General features: G+C 44.1%; 1 protein-coding gene across 1 annotated transcript; it reads left to right on the forward strand.

Moving 5' to 3' along the window:
• The first annotated feature begins 321 nt into the window (after positions 1-321).
• Positions 322-26,019, forward strand: CPB2 (carboxypeptidase B2). Its single transcript, XM_083493808.1, has 11 exons — positions 322-466; positions 5,990-6,065; positions 8,380-8,504; positions 8,596-8,704; positions 9,873-9,974; positions 12,022-12,126; positions 16,457-16,567; positions 18,508-18,598; positions 21,793-21,995; positions 25,537-25,621; positions 25,716-26,019. Exons 1-11 carry the CDS (start codon positions 387-389, stop codon positions 25,898-25,900), a joined length of 1,272 nt encoding a protein of 423 aa, XP_083349934.1. The 5' UTR covers positions 322-386; the 3' UTR covers positions 25,901-26,019.
• Positions 26,020-26,366: the final 347 nt, after the last annotated feature.

The following is a 26,366-nucleotide window of genomic DNA, read 5'->3' on the forward strand; positions in this document are numbered from 1 at the left end:
TGATTGGATATTACTGTATACATTCCTATATATTAATTTTTACTTATTGTCACCCACCATGGAGGCCTGAAAGATTGCGCGTAAACATTTAAAATAAATGTTTGATTCCAGGCCAAATCAACAGAGCATAACACCTCAACTGGTTGGGGAGTTAAATGAGAATTGGGAATCCCCTTGGCAACTGCTTAGACCCTCACACAGACTTTACATTTTGAAAATTGTCATTGTAAAGGAATCCACTCTGACTCAGTCACACAGGGGATGGGAGCAGTGAAGATTACTAAGAGCGATAACATTAAATTTTAACCATTCTTTCAACAGAGACTTTAGAAAATCAACAACGCATGTTCTGAACCCCTCCACTGTCTCGCTCGGTTTCTTTGCAAATGGCGGCTCTGAAGTTTTTCCTTTTAATTTGTATAATATCCACCTTTGGCCAAAAGAAGAATGTTGCTGCTCTTCAAAGGTAAGTATTTGTTTTCTAATAAGAGAGATGGGAAAACTCCACATAGAATAGAAGCATGTTGTCCAATGGTTGAACCTAACATGAGACAGATATCCAAATATGCTTATTACTTTTTAACCAAGATATATAGACCAGTGTAGAATGTAGCAAAACGTCTCTTTTGGAAACATAAATTCTTAGCTGTTACTCATTACATGAAGTATTTGGCACGGTCAAATTACAAATGGACTTGTATACTGTAATGTTGCACACTGAGACTAATAGCTAAACCCAAGACCTATACTCAAAGCAAGTCCCATTGAGATCAATGGAACTTACTTCCAAGTAAGTGGGCATGGGATTGTGTCCTAAAATAAGGAAACATTATTTTCATTTTACCAAAATCTTAAAATAATGACTCCCATTTGTAAACAGAACCCATTTCTGTGAGAACAATGAGTCATTTGTGTTAGAGTTTATTTTGTCTAAGTGTTATGCTTTTCAGAAGCAAAGACAGATATATTGATTTGAGAGCCAAAACATAAAAGAGAGAAACATAAAAAGAGAAACATTAAAAAAAATGCCAGGAAAGATTAAATCATACAAATCTTCAGCTCTTTCCAATGTACAAGTTTAAGATAATGTTTTGACACTCCGTGGAAAATTTCATGGACTTTGATAAACTCAAACATTACATTTCACTAGACTTTGAGGAAAACTGAACATCATCATCATCATCATTATTGAATATATACGGTATATTATTATTATTGAATATATATAGCCCAATGCTTGGGGGTCTTAGGGCAGTTCACAGAATAAAATCAAAACACATAATCAAAATAAAAATTACCACCCAATAGCCTCCCCTCCAAAAGTACACTTTTTAAAAGGGCATAGGATATATTCTCCCCATAAAAGGCAGACAAACTTCTTCCACAAGGCAAGTATGCCTCTTCCCCAAGATCGTACAGCACGAGAAGGATCATATAATGCACAGACACTAAAATCACAGTCTCATAGGTTTACAGTGCAATGCTGGGCATGTTTACTTGCAAGTAAATCCCACTTCGATGTGAGTTACTCCCAGGTAAGTCAATCTCGGAGGACTCCAGTGTAGCGCTATTGCAGTCCTTCAGTCTGAGCAAGTATTTCACCTCCCCCCCATGTTCTGTTCTGGGGGGGTCTCCCACCTCACCCCCTGAGTATGTGGGGAGCAGTGGGGGGCAAGAAGGAGGGGGAGGCCCCATTGAGCCAGCGGGAGTCCTTGTTCAGGCTTCTGCTAGTGGGACACAGTTTAATCTGGCTCGGTCCATACTTTGGCTTAATGTGGTTGTGAACCCCTTCTGCCTCCTTTAATTTCCTCTTCTCCATGTGGCCTCCTCCTCCAACTACTGCTGCTCCACACTTTTGCCTCCCTAAATCTGTGGGCTTGCCAATCGGAAGGTCAGAGGTTCGAATCCCCACAAAGGGGTGAGCTCCTGTTGCTCTGTCCCAGCTTCTGCCAACCTAGCAGTTCAAAAGCACGCCAGTACAAGTAGATGAATAGGTACCACTGCAGCGGGAAGGTAAACGGCATTTCCATGCACTCTGGCTTCCATCACAGTGTTCCGTTGCACCAGAAGTAGTTTAGTCCTGCTGGCCACATGACCCGGAAAGCTGTCTGTGGACAAACGTCGGCTCCCTTGACCTGAAAGCGAGATGAGCGCTGCAACCCCATTGTTGCCTTTGACTGGACTTAACCGTCCAGGGGTCCTTTACCTTACCTTTACCTACCTTATACTGTATGTAGTTGATGTAGCTTTCTTATTCGGATTTTCAAAGCGGAGCGAATCTCCGTATGAACATGGTGTGGAATCGGAAGAGGCACAATCCGCATTTACCCAACGTAAGGACAGGTCCTTAGTCCAATTGGTCCGGGTTTCTAGCAGGGTGGATTTGATTTAAATCACAATTTAAATCGCTAGTCAGTAAGACTTTACTTACTTACTTACTTACTTACTTACTTACTTACTTACTTACAAAGACTCCTTCTTGCTGGTATAATCTTAATATTTATAACCAGCTGAAGGTTTCATTTTTGGAATAATACATTTTCAGAGTAGTTTTTACAGTTATATAAAAAATTACTGATTTGGTTATACTATTAGAAATACATAGACCAATAATTATGGAATTATTGTGAGGTTTAATAAGTTAACTGTTTATATTTGGACAACTTTTCTGCTGTACTTTATTGGAAGGAGGAAAACAATCATTTCCTTAATAACAATTTAAACAATTTATTTAACTAAGACAATAACATTATATCATGTGTATCCATGTTCGTTAACTGATGTGGTTAAACAATAAAACAAACAAACTGACTTTAGCACACATGAAAAACTTAAAACAAATCCTTATTTCCTGACGGACTAAAATGTAACCTAAATAGAAAACTATCTTTAGAAAGATTTTTGCTCCAAAAGCATTTTATTTTTTAAGAATCCAATTTAAATAAAAATAATAGTAATCTGATTTATTTATTTATTTATTTATAATCATTGTTTTTTATCCACCCTGGTTTCTAATAAGCATTTTTAGTTTTGGGCTTTGGGCCTGCTCTTCCTGTGTCGGGCTGTGTTTTGCAATGATTGCCCAAGAGCAATATTGGCAGAGTTACTCACTGTGTACTAAATGAGGAACAGAGAGTACAGGAGTTTTAAAATTAAAATTAAACCTCCTCCAAGCAGTTTTAGAATGGTCCAGCTCACAGGTGTAAGCGACTCACTTCAGGACTGCAGCATCAGACGGGCAGCTTGACCTGTGAATAGCTCATTCCCACATGCGAAGGCCACAAGCACAACTTTCCCATCACCTCAAGAGCACTGCGCAAGTTTGTTAAATCCTATCGAAGTCAATGGGGATAAAGCACCTTGGCTGTGTAGACAGTGGCGTAGCGTGGGGGGTGCAGGGGGGCTGGCCGCCATGGGCGCAACATCGGGGGGGGGCGCACTCGCAGCTTTCTGCCCCCTGCTAAAATCCACGGGTTAGGGGGCGCAAATTACTTGCCTTGCCCCGGGTGCTGACAACCCACGCTACGCCACTGTGTGTAGAAGCAGGCAGGCCTTTTAGCTTGGGTTGATATCCTGAAGGGGGCCGTTAGAATATTGTTCTCTATATGATTCCCCCCCCCAAAAGAAAACCTGTTTAAGGCAAAGTTTTTCCAAAGGTTTTTCGCCAGCCAGAAGAACAAGGCCTTTTCTTGCTTAAATGTTACATTGCAAATGGGTCTCTCTTTGAAATGTCTACGCTTAGGCGGTGAAAGATAAGAGCAAGGTTGAATATGTGTTATTCTGGCCCCAGACGGGGGAAAGGCTGAAGACAAGGAAGGTTATGTAGGAGACAAAGCCCCATTTTATTGCTATCAGTATAAATCACATGTTTTACATTTGAACACGTGTCGAGGTTCATGGCGTGGAGAGGCTGGTGCAGGAAGAAGGGGGCAACCAAGCCCATATAAGGTCAAGCCCATATAAGGACATAGGAAGTTGCTAAAATTACGATTTCCCAGAAATCAGGTGGTATTATTCTGCAAAAGCTCAGAGAGGGCGGGCAGGCAATGAACTTTACCTTGTCTGTACCTTTTTCGGTCATGGCAAAAATAAATAATTTTACTGCTGTCTGATTGACTCTTTGAAGCGATTTCTGATGCTCCAAGATAAAGGAACAAAGAAAAGGTCTAACATTTTTGGTTTCTAATGGCCCCCTTCAATCCCAATTAAAACAGCCATGCTAACATACCCTCCAACATTTCTCCAATGATAATAGGGACATCCTATTCCATAATAATAACAATAATTTTATTATTTATACCCTGCCCCATCTGAGTGGATTGCCCCAGCCACTCAGGCTTCCAGCTTATATAAAAACATAATAAAACTATACAGGGCTGGCTTCAGATGTCTTCTGAAGGTAGTTTAGTTACTTATCCCCTAGGCTCAGGGATCGCATAACTCCATACTCTCCAACATTTCTGCTATGAAAATAGGGACAGCCTAAGGAAAAGGGACGCGGGTGGCGCTGTGGGTTAAACCACAGAGCCTAGGACTTGCTAATCAGAAGGTCGGCGGTTTGAATCCCCGTGACAGGGTGAGCTCCCGTTGCTTGGTCCCTCCTCCTGCCAACCTAGCAGTTCAAAAGCACATCAAAGTGCAAGTAGATAATTAGAGACCGCTCCAGCGGGAAGGTAAACAGCGTTTCCGTGTGCTGCTCTGGTTCGCCAGAAGCAGCTTAGTCATGCTGGCCACATGACCCGGAAGCTGTATGCCGGCTCCCTCGGCCAATAAAGCGAGATGAGCGCCGCAACCCCAGAGTCGGCCACGACTGGACCTAATGGTCAGGGGTCCATTTACCTTTACCTTTAAGGAAAAGTAGGATGTTCTGGGATCAAATCAGAAACCAGAACAGCTTCTGTAAATCCAGGACTGTTGCTTAAAAATAGGGACACTTGGAGGGTCTGTACTAATTATTATTGTTATTTATTAAGTTTCTATACTACCCTTCATCCCAAGATCACAGGGCAGTTTACAATATAAAACCACAAAAATATGTAACAAGCAATAACAATATCACACACACACACACACACACACCAGTTTTAAAGATCTTATGTGTTTAGGCAAACTTGGCCCTCCAGATGTTTTGGGACTACAACTCCCATCATCCCTGACCACTGGTCCTGTTAGCTAAGGTTGATGGGAATTGTAGTCCCAAAACATCTAGAGGGCCGAGTTTGCCTATGCCTGGTTTAGGGTGTTAAAAACACCAGTGCAAGTAGATAAATAGGTACCACTGCGGCGGGAAGGTAAATGGCATTTCCGTGCACTCTGGTTTCCATCACGGTGTTCCATTGTGCCAGAAGCGGTTTAGTCCTGCTGGCCACATGAGCCAGAAAGCTGTCTGTGGACAAACGCCGGCTCCCTCAGCCTGAAAGCGAAATGAGCGCCGCAACCCCATAGTCGCTAAAAAGATAGCATATCAAACAGGCATGTTTTAAGAACCCAGCTTTTGTTGTGCCCTTCTTGCCCCTACCTGGCTAGCGTCAGTGCTTGGGCCCACCCGCCTGACAGCCATCACCAGTGCCTGTGGATTGTGAGGCTTCTTGAAAATGCGCTGGGTGGTTTAAGAACTCAAAAAAGCATCCCTGGCACACTTTTTTTGAGTTCTACTCATATTAGGGGTCTGGTAGTTCCTTTGCATGTCTTCAGTGCTTCTCTACTACCAATACAGTGGTACCTCTGGTTGCGAACGGGATCTGTTCCAGAGCCCCGTTCACAACATGAGCAGGTCGCAACCCGCGTCTGCATGTGTGCGGGTCGCGATTTGCCGCTTCTGCACATGCCTGTGCCGTCATTTTGCGCGTTTGCGCAAGCGGTGAAACCCGGAAGTAACCCTTTCCAGTACTTCCGGATCGCCGCGGGATGTATCCTGAAAGGACGTAATATGAAGCGGACGTAACAAGAGGTATGACTGTAATCCCCTTTCCCCCTCTCTCTCTTCCAGTGATCAGGTTTTGTGGGCTCTTCCACATTCGGACAGACATGTTGAGTTCCTTCAGAATTTGACCACTACTTTTAAGGTAACTGCTTCTGGGGGGAAGCCATTGCAATTAATGGGTGGTGTTATCCAACATTCCTGTTCTGCTCTTGCAAAAGAGACTTCCACAGATCAAAGTGGTCAGGGAGTGTGTGATTCATCCTGTTTCAATTTTTATTTCAAAGAACGCAATTCTTTTCACCACTGGGCCTGAATACAAAGGACACCTTAAACCAGGAGTTGCACAATATTGCTTCACGGAGAGCCTGCATTCTCCATTCCATGCAATTGTCGTGATAGAGGCATGGTATTCACATGCTGACACAATCATCATGCTGACACAATCTTCCCTGCATGCTTCAGGGCTGTCCGTATATTTACTATTGATGTGCCAGTCAGAAGGTCGGCAGTTCAAATCCCTGCGACGGGATGAGCTCCCAGCTCCTGCCAACCTAGCAGTTTGAAATTACGCCAGCGCGAGTTGATAAATACCGTATTTTCCCGTGTATAAGACGCCCCCTATTTTTTTAAACTCAGAGTTAAGAAATTAAGTTGTTTAGCTTTTGGGGGGATGGGGGAAGTCACTTCTGCCAATCACTCACCCACCTGCCCACCACTGCCAATCACTTGCCACAGCCACTGCCGATCGCACACCTCACCGCAGCCACCAATTGTCTGCCTGTTCGCCTCCACCAACAGCGCACCTGCCCACTTGCCGCAGCCGCCAATCGCCTGCCCAACTGCTGAAGCCACAGCCAGTCGCCAGCAGGCCTTGCTGCAGCCGCCAATCACCCGCCCAATCACAGCTGCCAATCTCCTGCTTGCTGCTGCCATTCATCGCACATCTCCCCTCCTCTACATTCACTATCTGTATATAAGACGACACCCAATTTTTGCCTAACTTTTTTTAGCAAAAAGCATTGTCTTATACACAGAAAAATACGCTAGGTACCGCTGCGGCGGGAAGGTAAACAGTGTTTCCATGCACTCTGGCTTGCGTCACGGTGTTCCGTTGCACCAGAATCGGTTTAGTCATGCTGGCCACATAACCCGGAAAACTGTCTGTGGACAAATGTCGGCTCCCTTGGCCTGAAAGCGAGATGAGCGCCGCAACCCCATAGTCGCCTTTGACTGGACTTAACCATCCAGGGGTCTTTTATCTGACCTTTTTACCTCATTCAATTAAACAGTATTTGTTGCCATTATATATATCTCAAGCTCAGCCAGCTGTTTTTGAGGGGTTTTGGGGGGGAGTTCCGTTTTTTAAAAATAGCTTTTTATTAAAGATTTAAACAAAACATATTATCCAAAAATATCACATCCTTAATTTTCCCCATTTTCCTCCCTCCCCCCCACCCTCCCATTAAGGACCCCCCCCCCCGACTCCCCTCAGTTCCAGTCTTTGGTTTCTCTGAATACAGTTCTCTGCATGGTACAAAATTGTATAAATCCTCAAATTGTCTAACTGATTATTGTCAGTAAAGAGTTTGTGAGTGTTTATTCAAAACCTGCCAAGGAGTCCAATTCACTTTGTTGCATCATCAAATACTTTGTAAAGGGTTCCCATTCATCTTTGAAGTCACAGTTGTCCTTGTCCCATAGCTTATGTGTCAATTTTGCCAGTTCTGCTTAATCTGTCAATTTCTCTTGCCATGATTCTTTAGTTGGGATTTCTTCGTTCTTCCAACCTTGTGCCATTAAAACTCTTGCAGCCGTTGTTGCATACATGAATATATTTTTCAGCATTTTTGGCAGGTCTTTTCCCACAATCCCTAACAAAAATTCTTCACATTTTTTTACAAATGTTAGATGGAACATTTTCTTCAATTCATTGTTTAATTCAAAAAAAATTGATTGCATTGCAATCCCACCACATATGATAAAATGTCCCCTCCTTTTCTTTACACTTCCAACATATATTTGAACTAGTTTTGTACATTACGTTTTGTTTTTGTGACTGTGTGGAACCCAGTTCAGCTACTGATTGATTGGATCACTGCAGTACATTGTTTATTGCTTTCATTTTATGGATCAATGGTCTCGCTAGATAGTAAAATTCATGTTAAATTGCTGTTTTAGGGGTTGTTTTTAAAAGTCTGGAACGGATTAATCCATTTTGCATTACTTTCTATGGGAAAGCATGCCTCGGTTTTGGAACGCTTTGGTTTTGGAACGGACTTCTGGAACAGATTAAGTTTGAGAACCAAGGTACCACTGTCTTGTTCTTAGACAGCCTGGGGAAACACTTTCAGAAACACAAGAGTTTTTCTACCTGTTACCATTTGCCATTGTGATTCCTTTTAATTAATCCATCGTTTATTTCAATTTTGTTTAAATGTTTTTGTAAACGTGAATAGATTGTGCTGTGGCAGCCAGATTCCCCCAGGAACATTATGAAGAGCAAAGAGGTGCATTTCTACGTCAATATGTCCGATGTCGGCGATGTGAAAGCGGCGCTTAACCAATCGACCGTTCCATACAAGTATGAGACTCTTATTTCCTGCTATTCATGCACGAAACAAACGAGAATCTAACCATTTTGTTAAACGGTACACTCTCTCATTCTTGTTCAGAGTTTTGCTGGAAGACGTTCAAAAAATGGTTGAGACACAAACTGTCAACGACACCGTCTCCCCGCGGAGCTCTTTATCGTATTATGAACAATATCACTCTCTAAAAGAAGTAAGGCATTCTCGTTGTTTCTCTTCTTTATTATAAATATAGTTCTGTTGATTTCTGATATACATATAACAAACATTTCAGAAAAAGGAAAAAGTAATAATAATAATAATAATAATAATAATAATAATAATAATAATAATTGTTATGTACTGAAGTTCTCACCCTGGGCCAGCAGGGGGATACTGTAGATAGTTCAGGTCCACATATGCAAATAAGGGATCGAAAGTGACGTTCAGTGATTGGATAGCTACAGAAAGTTGTTACAATTACGTTGTTCTGGAGCTCTATATAAGCAGGCTGGCTGAACCCTTCAGTTCAGTTCTGTTCTGGCCTGTGAATAAACAAGAGCTGTTTGAAGAATCGCTGTGTCGTCTGATATGTTCACCCACAACTTAACAACAACAATAATAAAATTATTTATACCCCGCCCATCTGGCTGGGTTTCCTCAGCCACTCTGGGCAGCTTCCAACAAAATATTAAAATATAATAGCCCTTCAGACATTAAAAGCTTCCCTAAACAGGGAATTCCAACTTATCCTCTCTCCTCAACCACACACTTCTAGGATGGACCAGTCTATTTAAGTTTGCCAAAGTCCAGTCTGTGATTTTCATGGTTGCCATTCTTCAGGGTTATCTGGAAAGTATTTTATTAAAAGGTACCATATTTCAACAATATGGTCTACATCATTTATATAATTCAATGCATTTATTTGTTTGCATTTATATACCATCTTTATCTCCCAAGGATCAAGGTGGTTCTCCGTCTCCCCATTTCGTCCTCACCTAACCTAGAGGTTATCTTAAGAGATGGAGACTGGGTCACCCTGTGAACTTCATGGCTGAGTGGGGATTTGAACCCTGCTCTTCCAAGTCCTAGTCCAACACTCTAACCATTATGCCACACTGACTCTTCGAACTCATTGTTAATTTTTCTCACACAGCAAAGGCATTCTTATTGTTGCTTGTTATTATTCTGTCCTATCTCAAACAGTCTGGTGGGCTCAGACACTTAACAGAAACTTAAACCTTAAAATATTGCACCTAGCCTGGTCTCAAGAAATGGCCAGTTCTAGGTATGAGAAAGCAAATGGGATATGCTTTACTTTCATATTTAAAATAGGCATCGATGTTGATTTTTTTTAAAAAAATCTACTTATTCCATTTTAGATATACTCCTGGATGACAGAAATAGCTGCACGACATTCGGATATCCTCCAAAAAATACACATTGGGGATTCTTATGAGAAACGGCCACTCTATATTTTGAAGGTACAGTTTGTCAAGAGCTCCCTACTCGTACCGGACGCCTTGCGTGAATTCCCTTTTGAACCCTGAGAGAGTTAGAAGAATCTCTGGAGTCAGGCTTGTGGAATTTATCTACCATGAGGCCGAGTGAGGCAGCTGCCTTGGGTGGCAGATACTGAAGAGCAGGGACTAGACAGAGCTGTTTGTGCCATGTGTCCTGGCCTGCGCTAGCCTTATGCCCCCATCCTGTCCCATCATCAGTGTAAAGGTAAAGGGTAAAGGGTCCATTAGGTCCAGTCGTGACCAACTCTGGGGTTGCGTGCTCATCTCGCTTTACTGGCCGAGGGAGCCGGCGTACAGCTTCCAGGTCATGTGGCCAGCATGACTAAGCCGTTTCTGGCGAACCAGAGCAGTGCACAGAAACGTCGTCTACCTTCCCGCCAGAGCGGTACCTATTTATCTACTTGCACTTCGTGCTTTCGAACTGCTAGGTTGGCAGGAGCAGGGACCGAGCAACGGGAGCTCACCCCGTCGCAGGGATTCGAACGGCCGACCTTCTGATCGGCAAGTCCTAGGCTCTGTGGTTTAACCCACAGTGCCACCCGTGTCCCATCATCAGTGTAGTAAGGTTGAATTCCCGGTCTGACTGGCTTTTGTAAATGGAGTTGGGTGAAGGAAGGAGGAGGTAACAAGAACAAGATTCAGGGACCAGGGCAGCACCTGAGAAATGTGTTTTCAGGATTCGCCGTATTCCGGTGAGTGTAATTTGTCCTGTCTGCCTTCAATGCTGAATTTTAAATTGATGGAATTTGCCCTGGGACCTGATGGTGAAGGTTGAGTATCATTTTGTAGTACAGTGGTACCTCGGGTTAAGAACTTAATTCATTCTGGAGGTCTGTTCTTAACCTGAAACTGTTCTTAACCTGAGGTACCACAACTAATGGGGCCTACTGCTGCCGCACAATTTCTGTTCTCATCCTGAAGCAAAGTTCTTAACCCAAGGTAATATTTCTGGGTTAGCGGAGTTTGTAACCTGAAGCGTCTGTAACCCAAGGTACCACTGTGGTAGTAATATCAAATATTCAGACAGAACTACTTTCTCCACTGAGGTAGGAAAAGTCTGTAGAGTATAGGAAAGCACTTTGAGAAAAGGTTGAGAGGATTGTATTATAGTAACATTTTATAAACAGAGACTTGAGGCGGGGGGGATATAGAACACTTTTCACCTTGACAAATGTGCTTTGAATCCTAGAACTGTAGAGGGATCACAAGGGTCATCTAGTCCAACCCCCGTCACGCAGTAATCTTTTGCCCAACGTGGGACTCGAACCCGCAACCTTGAAATTAGGAGTCTCATGCTCTACCGACAGAGTTATCCCAGTCGTTTGAAATAACGTTCAATTAGTTCAAATAGAGGGATTTAATATGCTTATGATATGGGGTGGCAGATGTTCTTTAACTATAACTGAACAGTGATCTAGGCTGCAATCATAAGAGAACGCTGACTGGGAAATAAGTCTCATTGAACTCAATAGTGGGGATTCATAGAATTGCGCTACAAACGTCTCACACGCAAGTATTTTGTCTTAAAATCGGTGGACAATACAGATTTTTCACACTGTTGTTATGCATCGTTTTACTTTATTTTTATAGCGTGGAGATTCCAAACTATGCTAGTTGTTGTGAAATGATAACCAGCGGGTGGTGTGGCTTTTATGGATGACGTTTCCCAGGGATTTCTTTAGAAAATTCTAGATTCAGGTAGCTAGCCGTGTTGGTCTGACGCAGTCGAAATATATATATATAAAATAAAATAAATTGTCCAGTAGCACCTTAGAGACCAACTACATTTGTTCTGGGTATAAACTCTGAAGTATCTGAAGAAGTGTGCATGCACACGAAAGCTTATACCCAGAACAAACTTAGTTGGTCTCTAAGGTGCGACTGGACAATTTATTTTATTTTATTTTTATATTTAGAAAATTATTCAGGAAAAGGATATGACCAGGAAACTTGGTACCATCTAGAAAACCCTATACAACTGAACTTTCTGTTTCTATTCTCTTACTAGCTTTCTAACAGAGACAGAGCTTCAAAGAATGCCATTTGGATCGATTGTGGCATCCATGCCAGGGAATGGGTTTCTCCTGCCTTTTGCCTCTGGTTCATAGGACACGTAAGTACATGGCTTATTTCCCCAAAACATATTTTATTTAGACGTACTTGGAGCACCCATTCGTGTATAGGGTCCCATACAGAATGTCATAGGCCTTTCTCCTGGGCATAGTCGGCCAATTGGTGCCAAAGAAGGATAGAACTTTTTTCATGTATGCTACAACAGCAGCAAGAATACTCATTGCAAAGTATTGGAAGACACAAGATTTACCCACTCTGGAAGAATGGCAGATGAAGCTGATGGACTATATGGAACTGGCAGAAATGACTGGCAGAATCCGAGAACAGGGAGAAGAGTCGGTGGAAGAAGATTGGAAGAAATTTAAAGACTATCTACAGAAATATTGTAAAATTAATGAATGTTAGAATGATGTTGGATAGAAATTAAGTGGTTTCCAGCTGCAATGTTTTAAGGGAATATGAAAAATGGGTTGTTAATAGGGAAAAATCTAATGTTACTATTCTAAGACCAAAGATTAGGATAAACAAAGAGGGTAAGGATTTGCTGAGCCAACAAATTGAACTGGAATACAAAAAAGGGAGGTATGAGGAGGTCCGGGAAACAAGCTAAGGAAAATAAGTAATAGAAAAATGGAGTGGTTTTTAATCATTTTGATTTTCTTTTTCATTTTGTATTGTAATATCTTAAAAAAAATCTTAATAAATATCTTATAAAAAAACAACAGAATGTCATAAGTAAAATACAAAGGGGTGCTGCTGAGAGGAGGAGCAACCTGACCCTGTACCCGGAGCGGCGCTCGTCCCAGGAGGCGTGGCACAGGTTCTGGGAGCGTGGCGCGCCGCCCCCAGGGGGTGCGTGGCAGGCGGCACGTGCCCCGAGAGGTGCCGCCGATCGGGGGTCGGTATTTTGTCCCTCCCCCCTTTGGAATGGGACCCGGGGCGGTCCACTCCCCCCCCGCCCCCGCCTCAGAACTTCCCTGGCCCTACTTCCAAAGAGCTTACAGTATAAAATAAATGGAGGGGAGGGGAGGGCAGGGACAAGGGTAGAATAGGAAGGATGCTGGCAAATGAAATTCCACTTACAGTGGTGCCCCGCAAGACGAATGCCTCGCAAGACGGAAAACTTGCTAGACGAAAGAGTTTTCCGTTTTGGAGGTGCTTCGCAAAACGAATCTCCTATGGGCTTGCTTCGCAAGATGAAAATGTCTTGTGAGTTCCTGCGGGGTTTTTTTCCTCCCCCCCTTTTTCTAAGCCGCTAAGTCGCTTATCAGCTGATCCGATAAGCCGATAAACTGCTAATAGTGCTAATCCGCTAATCTGTCAATGGGCTTGCTTCGCAAGACGAAAAAACCGCTAGACAAAGAGAATCACAGAACGGATTCTTTTCGTCTTGCGAGGCACCACTGTACAGTGGTACCTCAGGTTAAGTACTTAATTCGTTCCACAGGTCTGTTCTTAACCTGAAACTGTTCTTAACCTGAAGCACCACTTTAGCTAATGGGGCCTCCCGCTGCTGCTATGTGCTTTCTGTTCTCATCCTGAAGCAAAGTTCTTAACCTGAAGCACTATTTCTGGGTTAGCGGAGTGTGTAACATGAAGTGTGTGTAACCCGAGGTACCACTGTACTTAAAACACTTGATTAAGTTATTGATGAGGTTTAAGTGGTCAAGCCCAAAGCCTTTGTCAGGGACTTTCTGCCTCCCCTATGGTCTCTCAGTCAAGTGCATGCCTTCTAACATTTCTCTGATAAAAATAGGGTAAAAGGGACCCTCACCATTAGGTCCAGTCGTGACAGACTCTGGGGTTGCGGTACTCATCTCACTTTATTAACCGAGGGAGCCAGCGTACAGCTTCCGGGTCATGTGGCCAGCATGACTAAGCCACTTCTGGCGAACCAGAGTAGCACACGGAAATGCTGTTTACCTTCCCAACAGAGTGGTACCTATTTATCTACTTGCACTTTGACGTGCTTTCGAACTGCTAGGTTGGCAGGAGCAGGGACCGAGCAACGGGAGCTCACCCCGTCGCGGGGATTCGAACCGCCAACCTTCTAATCGGCAAGTCCTAGGCTCTGTGGTTTAACCCACAGCACCACCCGCGTCCCTTAAAAATAGGGACATCCCAAATAATAATAATAATAAATCCTTTATACCCTGTCCATCTGGCAGGGTTGCCCCAGCCACTCTGGGCTGCTTCCAACAGATATAAAAACATTAAACATTTAAAAAATACTTCCAGGACTGTCTTCAGATGTCTTCTAAAGGTTGTATAGTTACACATCTCCTTGGCTCAGGGGTTGCATAACTCCACACCCTCCAACATTTCTGCTATGAAAACAGGGGCATCCTAAGGAAAAGCAGGATGTTCCAGGATCAAATTTAAAATTGGGACAGCTTTTGTAAACCCGGAATGGCTTCTGTAAATTCAGGACTGTCCCTGGAAAATAGGGACACATATAGGGTCTGCAAGTGCCCCCCTTGGTGGGCTTATCTGGTAGCAGCAATTGTGCTCTGGGAAGTACCCACCATTTTAATTTCCCACAATGCTCCTATAATATAGCCTCATTGTGAGGTGATAAGAATTCGCCTCTACACCACCTTGTTCATTACCCAGGTGAGGAACAACACCCTTTGAATAAACCACAGAACCAAGGAAACTATTTTCAAGTCTAGCATCTGGCTATAGGGACCCAGTGTTTATTATATAGCTATTGCAGTAGGACAGAGCTCACTCAACTCAACGTGCCAGTTGAGAAGGCCTGCCCCAAGGCGCTTCAGAAGAAAAGCTTATATACCGTATTTTTCGTCCCATAGGGCGCTCCGGCCCATAGGACGTACCTAGTTTTTTTGGGGGGGAAATAAAGGAATTTTCCCCTCCTTTATTTCCCCCCCAAACTAGGTCGGGGAATCCAAACCAGGTCGGGGAACAGCGGGATGGCGGCGCTCCGCCTCCCTGCTGTCCCCCAAACTTGTGGGGCTGGCGCTGGGGAGAAACGCACTTCTCCCCAGCGCCAGCCTCCAAACCAGGTCGGGGAACAGCGGGAAGGTGTGTTGCGCCTCCCCGCTGTCCCACGAGCTTTTGGGCTGCAGGCTGCTGCCCGCAAGCCTTGCGAGCCCGCGGGAATGGATAGCTTCCTGAAGCCTGGAGAGCGACAGGGGTCGGTGCACACCGACCCCTCTCGCTCTCCAGGCTTCAGCGAAAGCCTGCATTCGCCCCATAGGACACACACACATTTCCCCTTCATTTTTGGAGGGGAAAAAGTGCGTCCTATAGGGCGAAAAATACGGTAGTAATTCAAACACAACGCACAAATAGTCCTAAAATATTTTCACATGTGTCATGAAAGGTCATGAGAAGTAAAACACGCTTGGCTCCATACTGGTATCTTCATCCCCATAGTCACCTTGGAGTGGCCCCGATGTGTCCAGGCCATTTGACCATTTTAGGTCTCGGATGTCTGGCGTTACCCTGGCAACCGAGCCTTCAGTGAAAAGGAAGAGAATAATAAAATCCTCTTCCTGGGTCTCCGATAGCTTCAAGGATCGTTTATTTGAACTTGGCTGCATTTGTACCACTTTCAGGGGTAGATAAGGAGAGATGGAATGCAGCGTATTGGCAAATGCAGAACACACAAAAATCAAGCCTAATACATTCTTAAAGGTTAAATACAATTAAAGTGAAATGTGGAAACCTTATTAAAATAATAAAAAATAGACACCTGGGGTCTCTAATTCTTATATCAGAGAGAAATTTCATTGATAGCTCACAGCCATCCAGCATTGCTCAAAGTCCCAGACCTGAGGGGATGATGTTGTGTTGTGTTGTGTTGTGTTGTGTTGTGTTGTTGTGTTGTGTTGTGTTGTGTTTGTTTGTTTGTTTCTAAAGCTGGCTCAAGCCCTGACAGACACTATGGCCCTGTCAATTGCCAAATGATGTAAGATTCTAATGCCCATGCTTGGAGTGGGAAGGACATGATAGGAGAGGAATAAGCAGTTCATTTTTGAGCAGGGCTGGCTAAAACATGCACAATCACTTAGAGCGTGGGTAGGCAAACTAAGTCCCAGGGGCCAGATCCGGCTCAATCACCTTCTCAATCCAGCCTGTGGACGGTCCGGGAATCAGCGTGTTTTTACATGAGTAGAATGTGTCCTTTTATTTAAAATGCATCTCTGGGTTATTTGTGGGGCATAGGAATTCATTCCTCCCCCCCAAAAAAAAATATAGTCCGGCCCCCCACAAGGTCTGAGGGACAGTGGACCGGCCCCCTGCTGAAAAAGTTTGCTGCCCCCTGACTTAGAGAGCTTGAGAGGGTGGAGGTTTTGTCGTCATTCGACACTTCCCATCAAATCCCGTTCTTTCGTTCTCTGTAGGCGACTCAGTTTCTACAGCGAGATCAGGCCATGGCAAGACTTCTGCGGCACGTTGATTTCTATGTCATGCCAGTAATGAATGTGGACGGTTATGAGTACACATGGACTACTGTAAGTACACGTTTTATAGAAGAATTGTGGGGTTTGGTTTGGATCATTGCAAAGCTCAAGAAGACCATGAAATGGCTAGCTCTTCCTAGTCCTTCCACCTGAAAACATCCAGTGGGGGGGTGGGATAAGTTCACAATCTTAACGCAAAATGAAATGCACGCTCTTAAGAATGCTTTCTTCCTCATTGTTGGGTAAACTAACCTTTTATTTGAAAAATATAGAATATAAAATGTACCCTGGTTTCATATAATATCATGTATACATAATTAGGATTAGATTGGCTTTTCTTTCTTTTTTCTAAACTACCGAGCTTTAAACCTGATGGTGACAACCCATAGCGTTGAGGGTGTTTTGACTTCACAGAACCATTCATGTTGTTGTTTAGTCGTGTCTGACTCTTCGTGACCCTATGGACCAGAGCACACCAGGCATTCCTGTCTTCCACTGCCTCCCTCAGTTTGGTCAAAGTCATGCTGGTAGCTTCGAGAACACTGTCCAACCATCTCGTCCTCTGTTGTCCCCTTCTTCTTGTGCCCTCGATCTTTCCCAGCATCAGGGTCTTTTCCAGGGAGTCTTCTCTTCTCATGAGATGGCCAAAGTATTGGAGCCTCAGCTTCACGATCTGTCCTTCCAGGGAGCACTCAGGGCTGATTTCCTTCAGAATGGAGAGGTTTGATCTTCTAGCAGTCCATGAGACTCTCAAGAGTCTCCTCCAGCACCATAATTCAAAAGCATTGATTCTTTGGCGATCAGCCTTCTTTATGGTCCAGCTCTCACTTCCATACATCACTACTGGGAAAACCATAGCTTTAACTATACGGACTTTTGTTGGCAAGATGATGTCTCTGCTTTTTAAGATGGGAACCATTCATAGCCATCTGAAATGTTGGGCATGAGTGATGTTACCCACCCACCTTTTTCTTGTTCCTTTTGCTTAAGCATTGAGTTGTATCCAACAGAGCAGACCCATTGAAATTAATGGACTTGAATTAGTCATGTTTGTTAATCTCAATGAATCTATTCAGAGTATGACTACCATTGGCTACAACCCACTGATAACCCAATCTTCTGCGTATAATTTCTATAGGAATATTGACTGACGTCTTCTGAAGTCCAAAGTATTTTGGACTGGAAAGGTCCAGTTGGTTGGCAACCTCTTTTCCCTCCTCCTGGTTATAAAATAATAATGTCTGTCTCATCTAGAAGGATTCCCATCTGTTTTCATCTTTGGCATTCTCCAAGATCAGCCATACTGAATAATTTTATGTTCTTCTTCTTGTAGCTGTGTGTAGAGAACAGCATATGCACAAGACAGCAGGAGATCTTTTAGTTGGAAAGGCATTCAACCCTCCATTTGAGGACAAACATTTTCTATCCAGATTTCCTTCCACGCCAAGGGGAAAAGAGGAAACAAGTTTAATTGTTACCACACAAAGTGAGCATCTCCTTAGTGTCTCCCTGCAGAATTCAATAGCATTCTTCTTCTTAACGAGACGTTTCCTTTTCTTGTCATTAAGACGTTGGATTATTTTCCCACTTATCTCCCTTTGCTTATCTAGTTGGTGACCTTTCCTAGTTGGAAAAATAGTTATCAACACAGAGCTCTTTCTAAGAAGCATACTCAGATTGGAAACAAGATTGTAGCCCTGGTTATAGTGTCCAAAGGTCACTCCTGTCTGCGTCCAAAAGCAAGATTTGAGCAAGAAGGGTGGATATTATCCATCATAATAATCCATTTATTCATCTCACATCTGCAACGGGATTTATGAGGGCATTTTACCTTCTAGGGAGTTAAATTAAAGCAGATCAAGATAAACAGACTCAGACCTGATCCCCTTTCCAGATGCTGTGATTGGTTTAATAATATACATTAAAGACAGATGGCATCAGCCTTAAAATGCTTTTGAATCCTTTTTTTAATGGGGTGCATTTGTATACAGAATCGAATGTGGAGAAAAAGCCGTTCCCTTCATGGCGACAACAGATGCACTGGTACAGACCTGAACAGAAATTTTGATGCAGGCTGGTGTGGTAAGATGAATTTGTGTATTTTTTAAAAATGCACCTTTTCTGAATATGTATCTTGTCCTTAAACCAACTATCCTCTCCACCTACCTGGGATTAAATCCTGCTGAACTCAGTGTGACATACCTCTGAGTAGATGTGTCTCGTATTTCACTGAATCTTCAGTATATTGGTGTTTCCTACAGTATATTGGTGGACTACATCTCCCATCAAGCACAGGCCAGCTGGGGCTGAGGGGAGTTTAAAACCAGATTGGGAAAACGTTGCTATGTTTAATCCCTGCATGGCATGTGAATTCTATATTGATGGTCTAGCTCAGGGCTGGCCCTGGCCGACTGTGGGCTGCCCCCCAAAAAAAGCTTTAGCTCCCCCAAAAAAGCTCAACAACTTTGGCTCCTCAAGAAAAAAGGTCCACACTGCCAGTTTTTTAATAGTGGTGGTAATAATAATAATAATAATAATAATAATAATAATAATACCTTGTCAATGTACAACCTGTGTACAATGAAATTAACTGAGCTTCCCTCCCCCCCCAAACACTCAATCTCACTGCAATCTGTGTGCTTGTCGCACAACACACCAACCCCGAAAGTCAGTTGCGCTATATTATTTTCCGTTCAGCAGCCTAACAGCCCACAGATAGAAAATGGTTTTTAGCCTGTTGGTACAACTGTTTATGCTTCTCTATCTCCTGCCCGAGGGTAGAAGATTAAAGAGGTGCTGGCCGGGGTGTGAATCGTCCCTGAGAATTTTTCTCGCTCTCCTGAGGCAACGATCCCTTGTGATGTCATCTAGCGGGCTCAGGAGACAGCCCATGATATCATGTGCTGTGTTCACCACCCTCTGTAAAGACTTTCTGTCCGTGGCTGTCAAGCCAACATATCACACTGTGATACAATATGAGAGGACACTTTCTATTGTGGACCGGTAGAAGGAGGTCATCAATTGTTGTTTAACATTGTTCTTTCGCAAGACCCTGAGAAAATGGAGTCTCTGTTGGGCCTTCCTAACCACCTGAGTTATATTGTTTTTCCAAGTGAGGTCTTCACTAAGGTAAACTCCCAGGAATTTGAAGGAAGAGACTCTCTCCACACACACACACCCATATACAACGGGGCTAGTTCCCCTCTCTTCCTCCAACACCATCTCCTTTGTCTTGCTAATAGTAGATCACATTCTCTTTGAAGTTTTACAGCCCTGGTCTAGCTCTATAATAATAATGTTATTATTTATATGCCGTTCATTTGACTGGGTTGCCCCAGCCACTCTGGGTGGCTCCCAACAAAATATTAAAAACACAATAAAACTTCAAATATTAAAAAACTTCCCTCCCTTCAGATGTCATGTAGTTGTTTATCTATTTGACATCTGATGGGAGGGCATTCCACAGGGCAGGCAGGTCTACCGAGAAGACCCTCTGTCTGCTTCCCTGTAACTTCACTTCTCTAAAGCTTACCCTTTCAAGAGTTGTGAAGTTGTGTACTCTAATGGGCACAGATCTTACCAGGTTGTACAGGTGAAATAAAGTTTCGTGGATGTGCAAGTTTAATCAGACAAGCCATTAGTAATCCGGATTCCATCATAGTTCCAGTCTGGCACCTATACATTTCTCCTTTATTGTCCTAAAAAGCATACTACTAGAGAACTTTCTGAGCTGGAAGTATCTAAATAGCTTTGTGACCAAGAAGAAATCAAGAATGAAATGTTAAGGATTACTCTGGAGGTCATGAATGAGGAAGATTTCCTTGCCTCGGTGTATTTGGCAGATGTATACAGCCCATAGGGACGCGGGTGGCGCTGTGGGTTAAACCACAGAGCCTAGAACTTGCCGATCAGAAGGTCAGCAGTTCGGATCCCCACAACAGGGTGAGCTCCCGTTGCTCGGTCCCTGCTCTTGCCAACCTAGCAGTTCAAAAGCACGTCAAAGTGCAAGTAGATAAATAGGTACCACTCTGGCAGGAAGGTAAACGGCGTTTCCGTACGCTGCTCTGGTTCGCCAGAAGCAGCTTAGTCATGCTGGCCACCTGACCCAGAAGCTGTATGCCGGCTCCCTCGGCCAATAAAGCGAGATGAGCGCCGCAACCCCAGAGTTGGTCACAACTTGACCTAATGGTCAGGGGTCCCTTTACCTTTATACAGCCCATATCTGTACAAGTTTGGACCTCTCTTTCCACCTATCCTTATCTCCCAGGGTGTTGACTGAAGTTCTCATGGCCTTGATGGCCAAACCTCAAGTCTATTAGGAAAGTATGTCTTTCCAATTATGGGGGAAGTGGATCAAGAAAAGTTTTTTTCTCCCTCTCTCGTACCATTAAAACTAGATTTGGTTGGAGGATTTGGGACAGTCAAAAGAGAGAACTTCTTGATGCCGCACATAAACTACGGAACTTGCTCTCACTGCAGGCAGTGATGGCCATCAGCTTGAATGACTTTGAAAGAGGATTGTTCAAATTCATGGCGGATAGGGTTGTCACTGGCTACAAACCGTGATGGTTAGGTTCCACTGTTGGAGCCAATGTGCTTCTGAATACCAGTTGCAAGAAACCATCAGAGGGGAGATGGATGTTGCGTTCAGCTTCTGGGCTTCTATGAGAACAGAACGATGGACTAGATTTGCTGTTGCCCTGATCCAGGAGATTCTTGTGGTCTCACATTTGCCTGTATTTGGATAAGCAGCTCAGCAGATCTTCACCTTACTCACAATGTTCAAATTGTTATTAAATATACTGGGTCCTGTGAGTTCTCCCAGGTCTATGAGATTCGGGATTAGTAGTTGCCTTTCTGCTTAAAACTTGCATTCCCATAAATTGGCTAAGCAAGATTTCCCATCTATTTATACTACAGGAATATATAAAATGTTATGTATGAAACAGCCACCAGTACTATACAGGTAGAAATATCAAGAGGATTTTTATAGACTAATGGCAGCTTGAAATCTCTGCATTCCAGTGTTCCTGAAAAAGAAGTCACATATAGGATTGGACCTTTCACATATTATGGTCATATATCCCATTACTAAACAAATAATTGAATAATACTGCAGTAGCAATGTATGAATCCAGTAATGTTTCAATATTTAATTCAGTTTTTGATTTTATAGCACAAATACAGAATTAATAATGCCCCTTATTTGGTTACTCATTGGATTCATACATTTTAAAGGAAATCGTCTTAAATCAGCTGCTTTTGTTTTATTAAAGGCATAGGTGCGTCTGATGATGCCTGCGATGAGACATACTGTGGACCTTATCCTGAGTCTGAACCAGAAGTAAAAGCTGTGGCTAATTTTCTCAGGAAGCACAAGAATCATATTAAGGCATATATCACAATGCACTCTTACTCCCAGATGGTTCTGTTTCCATATTCTTACACAAGAAACAAAACTAAAGATCATGATGAGATGGTAAGAAGCCTAATATTCATGTTTTATGTAGCCCTAGAGACCCGTCAGGGACGCGGGTGGCGCTGTGGGTTAAACCACAAAGCCTAGGACTTGCTGATCAGAAGGTCGGCGGTTCGAATCCCCATGATGGAGTGAGCTCCCGTTGCTCGGTCCCTGCTCTTGCCAACCTAGCAGTTCGAAAGCACATAAAGTGCAAGTAGATAAATAGATACCACTCTGGCGGGAAGGTAAATGGCGTTTCCGTGCACTGCTCTGGTGCCGGTTCGCTAGAGCAGCTTCGTCACGCTGGCCACGTGACCCGGAAGTGTCTGCGGACAGCGCTGGCTCCCGGCCTCTAGAGTGAGATGAGCGCACAACCCTAGAGTCTGTCAAAACTGGCCCGTACGGGCAGGGGTAACTTTACCTTTACCTTACCTCGGGTTACATACACTTCAGGTTACATACGCTTCAGACTCTGCTAACCCAGAAATAGTACCTCGGGTTAAGAACTTTGCTTCAGGATGAGAACAGAAATCGTGCTCTGGCGGCACGGCAGCAGCCGGAGGGCCCATTAGCTAAAGTGGTGCTTCAGGTTAAGAACAGTTTCAGGTTAAGAACGGACCTCCAGAACAAATTAAGTACTTAACCTGAGGTACCACTGTATTCCAGTTGTTGACTCTTACTAAGGGACCTGAGAGACTCTGACCATTCTGTGCTGTGCGTTATTTGTGATACTTAAGACTCAGAACCACGTTTGTGAAGCACAAAATATTCAGGGTAAACAGTATTTTGGAAAAAGCTTAATTCATGGAAGACTAGAACGCCCGACTGTTCTTGCGGGTGTAAATAGGTTTAAATATTGAAGCTTTAAGCCAGGGGTAGGCAAACTAAGGCCCAGGGGCCGGATCCAGCCCAATTGCCTTCTAAATCTGGCCCGTGGGCAGTCCGGGAATCAGCATGTTTTTACATGAGTAGAATGTGTCCTTTTATTAAAAATGCATCTCTGGGTTATTTGTGGAGCATAGGAGTTTGTTCATTCCCCCCCCCCAAATATAGTCCGGCCCCCCACAAGTTCTGCGGGATAGTGGGATAGCCCCCTGCTGAAAGTTTGCTGGCCCCTGCTTTAAGCCACGCTCTGCAATGAATGTAGTATGGATAGGAGAGATAATCTAGGCCAGTGTTTCTAAACTTGGGTCTCCAGCTGTTTTGGGACTACAACTCCCATCATCCCTAACCACTGGTCCTGCTAGCTAGGGATGATGGGAGTTGTAGTCCAAAAACAACAGGAGACCTAAGTTTCAGAAACCCTGATCTAGGCGATATAGTCCAACATCTGACTGACAACCATTGGCTACCCTGTCTAGAATAACTACTTCCCCACATTCAAGTAGAATTAATTTATGGAAACATGAATAAAATAATATACCTAATATTCAGTATTGAAGTGGTCAGGAACATTTAATTGCACAGATTAGCAAAACTAGAATTATAGCAAATGAAGTCTGAGAGCTGGTTTGCCTTTCCACCATGAAGTTTCTCAACCCATGGGATGAAAAGGAATTAGGGGACCCAGCAGCAAATATTTGGATTGAATGCTTTTGTCAGTATTTATTTTGTTGTGGATCACTTCAGAATCCAAAGGAGGAAATAAAAAGCTTTCTGGAAAGGTAAGCGGATTGGATCACCAGGCTACAAATGCACGGAACTTGAACTTGCTTATAAAAACATCTTGCAGAATTAACTACAGCTGGCCTCTGCCCTTATGGTAATATAGAGGTTCTTCCAAGGATTTGCAGAGAGCGCTATCGCTAAAATCTGCTTGCTTAGCTAACACGGCTTTACTGACATAAAGCAAATATAGATTGCTTTTGTATATGTCGTGCCTAAGAGTGTTTCTCTGTATAATTAAGGAGACTTCATCCTGGATTCTGGAAGTGTTGGTTTTTTTACAACAAATACATTTAATGTTGTTTTGTTTTCTTCAGACCTGGCGGCACTGAACAGTACTGGCTTTTGATTTAGTCAGGTTTCTTTTCCTTTTAGCTAAAAGAAAGTGTACATAAATTTCTTGTTATGCTTTAAGGTTTTGTTTTCCAAAACATTATTTCCTTCTCAATATAAGCAGGCACTGATTGAGATGATGGGTGGATAGATGCTCACAAGAACAGAGTGCACCAATTCTTGGAAGACTAGTACAGTGTTTCCCAACCTTTTTTGGGCAAAGGCACACTTGTTTGATGAAAAAAATCTCGAGGCACACCACCATTACAGCCCCGTGACGTCAGCGCGCAGCGTCACGCCGGGAGGGACGCACGAAAGTGAAAGTTTCAATTTTTTCCCCTCCCCCTTGCCGGGGAACCTCCAAGCTTTGGGGGTGGGGGGGGAGGAGGCAGCAAAGCAAGGGACTGAGGGACGGCGGCAGCTGAGGTGGCGGCGGCTGTTGTGGTGGTGGCGGCGATAGCGGGCGGAGGAGGGGGCGGCGGCGGGGCCGAGGTGGCCGGCGGCGGAGGCGGCTGTTGTGGTGGTGGCGGCGATAGCGGGCGGAGGAGGGGGCGGCGGCGGGGCCGAGGTGGCCGGCGGCGGCGGGGGAGGCGGCGGCTGTTGTGGTGGTGGCGGCGATAGCGGGCGGAGGAGGGGGCGGCGGCGGGGCCGAGGTGGCCGGCGGCGGCAGCTGAGGCGGCTGTTGTGGTGGCGGCGATAGCGGGCGGAGGAGGGGGCGGCGGCGGGGCCGAGGTGGCCGGTGGCGGCGGGGGAGGCAGCGGCGGGTGGAGCAGGAGGGCGGCCGAGGCCGGTGAGGGAGTAGGGTTGCCCGGGACTTGAGGAGTCGTCGCCGGGAGTTGCTGCTGCTGTTGTTGCTGCTGCTGCCCGGACATGCCGGCCTCCTCCTCGTCCGCTGTCTCGCGCTCCTCCCTTTTGCGCGCGCTGCCCCACCGCCGCCCCATTGGCCGGGTCCTGTCAGCTGATCCTGTGTTATTTCCTGTGTGTGTGTGTGAGGGGAGAATGGAGAGAGAAACCTCGGCACCACCACCGCGGAGCCGTCCCCGGCTCGACGCGGATCCTCGCCGCCGCTGCCCCGCCTCTCGCTGCCCGACTCGCCCGCCTCCCTCCCACGGCACACCAGCCAACGTCTCGCGGCACACTAGTGTGCCGCGGAACACCGGTTGGGAAACACTGGACTAGTACATATTTTAAAGAGTAAAGAATGTAGCCTTTTATATTACTGCATATATAATGGCCAATAAATGGTTCAGGAATAGAACAGCATGATTATGACGTAACATAGAACTGAGATTTCTATGTAAGTTTTCCTAGAGCATTATTTTCCTAAGTTTGCTTCTCCTATTTTACTTTATTTTCAAACTGTGCACTAAAGAAGGGTCAGATATTTTTTCTTGTGTTACAACTGTGTGAATGCTTTCGAATCCTTGGCTTAGCCACATCGCTGTATATCTGCTTGTTTAAGTGTCTTAACTATGTCTGCAGCTTAAACATAAATCTACATAAATTAGTGCAATTAACGTTTTTTTCTTAGGCTAATTAACGTTTTTCCTTCCTTTTTTAGCAACTTTTGGCAAGCAACGTAGCCAATACCATTAAAAGTAAACATAGAAACCGCTATGTTGCAGGTCCTGGCGCACAAACAATCTGTAAGTACCTAAAATGCTACAGTAAGAACGTAAAGATTTTAGTATCTTTGTGAACAGGACATGAATAATAAGTTTTTCTGGCTTCTTTCCACAGATTTAGCTCCAGGAGGTTCAGACGACTGGGCTTATGACCTTGGTATAAAGTATTCTTTCACTTTTGAGCTTCGGGACAGAGGAACATATGGATTCTTGCTTCCTCAGAGTTTAATTAAACCAACTTGCTCTGAAGCGCTTACTGGAGTCAAAGTAATAACTGATCATGTTATTAAAAACATGTGAAACCCCCTGTATTCAATTTGGCGCCGCACAGTATAGTATCAGCTAACTTACCTGGCCCATAGGGCAGCCTAATTCAAGTTGCTTGGTATTCTCATTTCAGTGAAAATTAAACTCTGACCCATGTACTTATCCTGTCTTTTATTGCAATACTAATAGCATGCCTAGTACTTGTTAACTTCTCCACATGGCTTTATAAATCAACCAGAAGACAAACTGTCAGGTTCCAAACTCCCATTCTCCAAGGAAAAACGTTAGAAGATGCCAATCTGGAACTGCGTTAATAGCATGTATATTGCTATTCATAGCACAGTCATAGAAGATAGCTAAATCTAATCTTCACGTGGAGGCATGTGACCAAGAATGAATCACCGCTATGTTCTCTTTGGAAACATCCAGTCTTCTGGCCAGCCACTACTGGAAACAGAACACTGGGTTAGATGGTAAGAGCTGTTCAATACCTGTAGTG

The sequence above is a fragment of the Podarcis liolepis genome, assembly GCF_965112155.1.
Source record: "Podarcis liolepis genome assembly, chromosome: 3".
NCBI classification, from domain to species: Eukaryota; Metazoa; Chordata; class Lepidosauria; order Squamata; family Lacertidae; genus Podarcis; species Podarcis liolepis.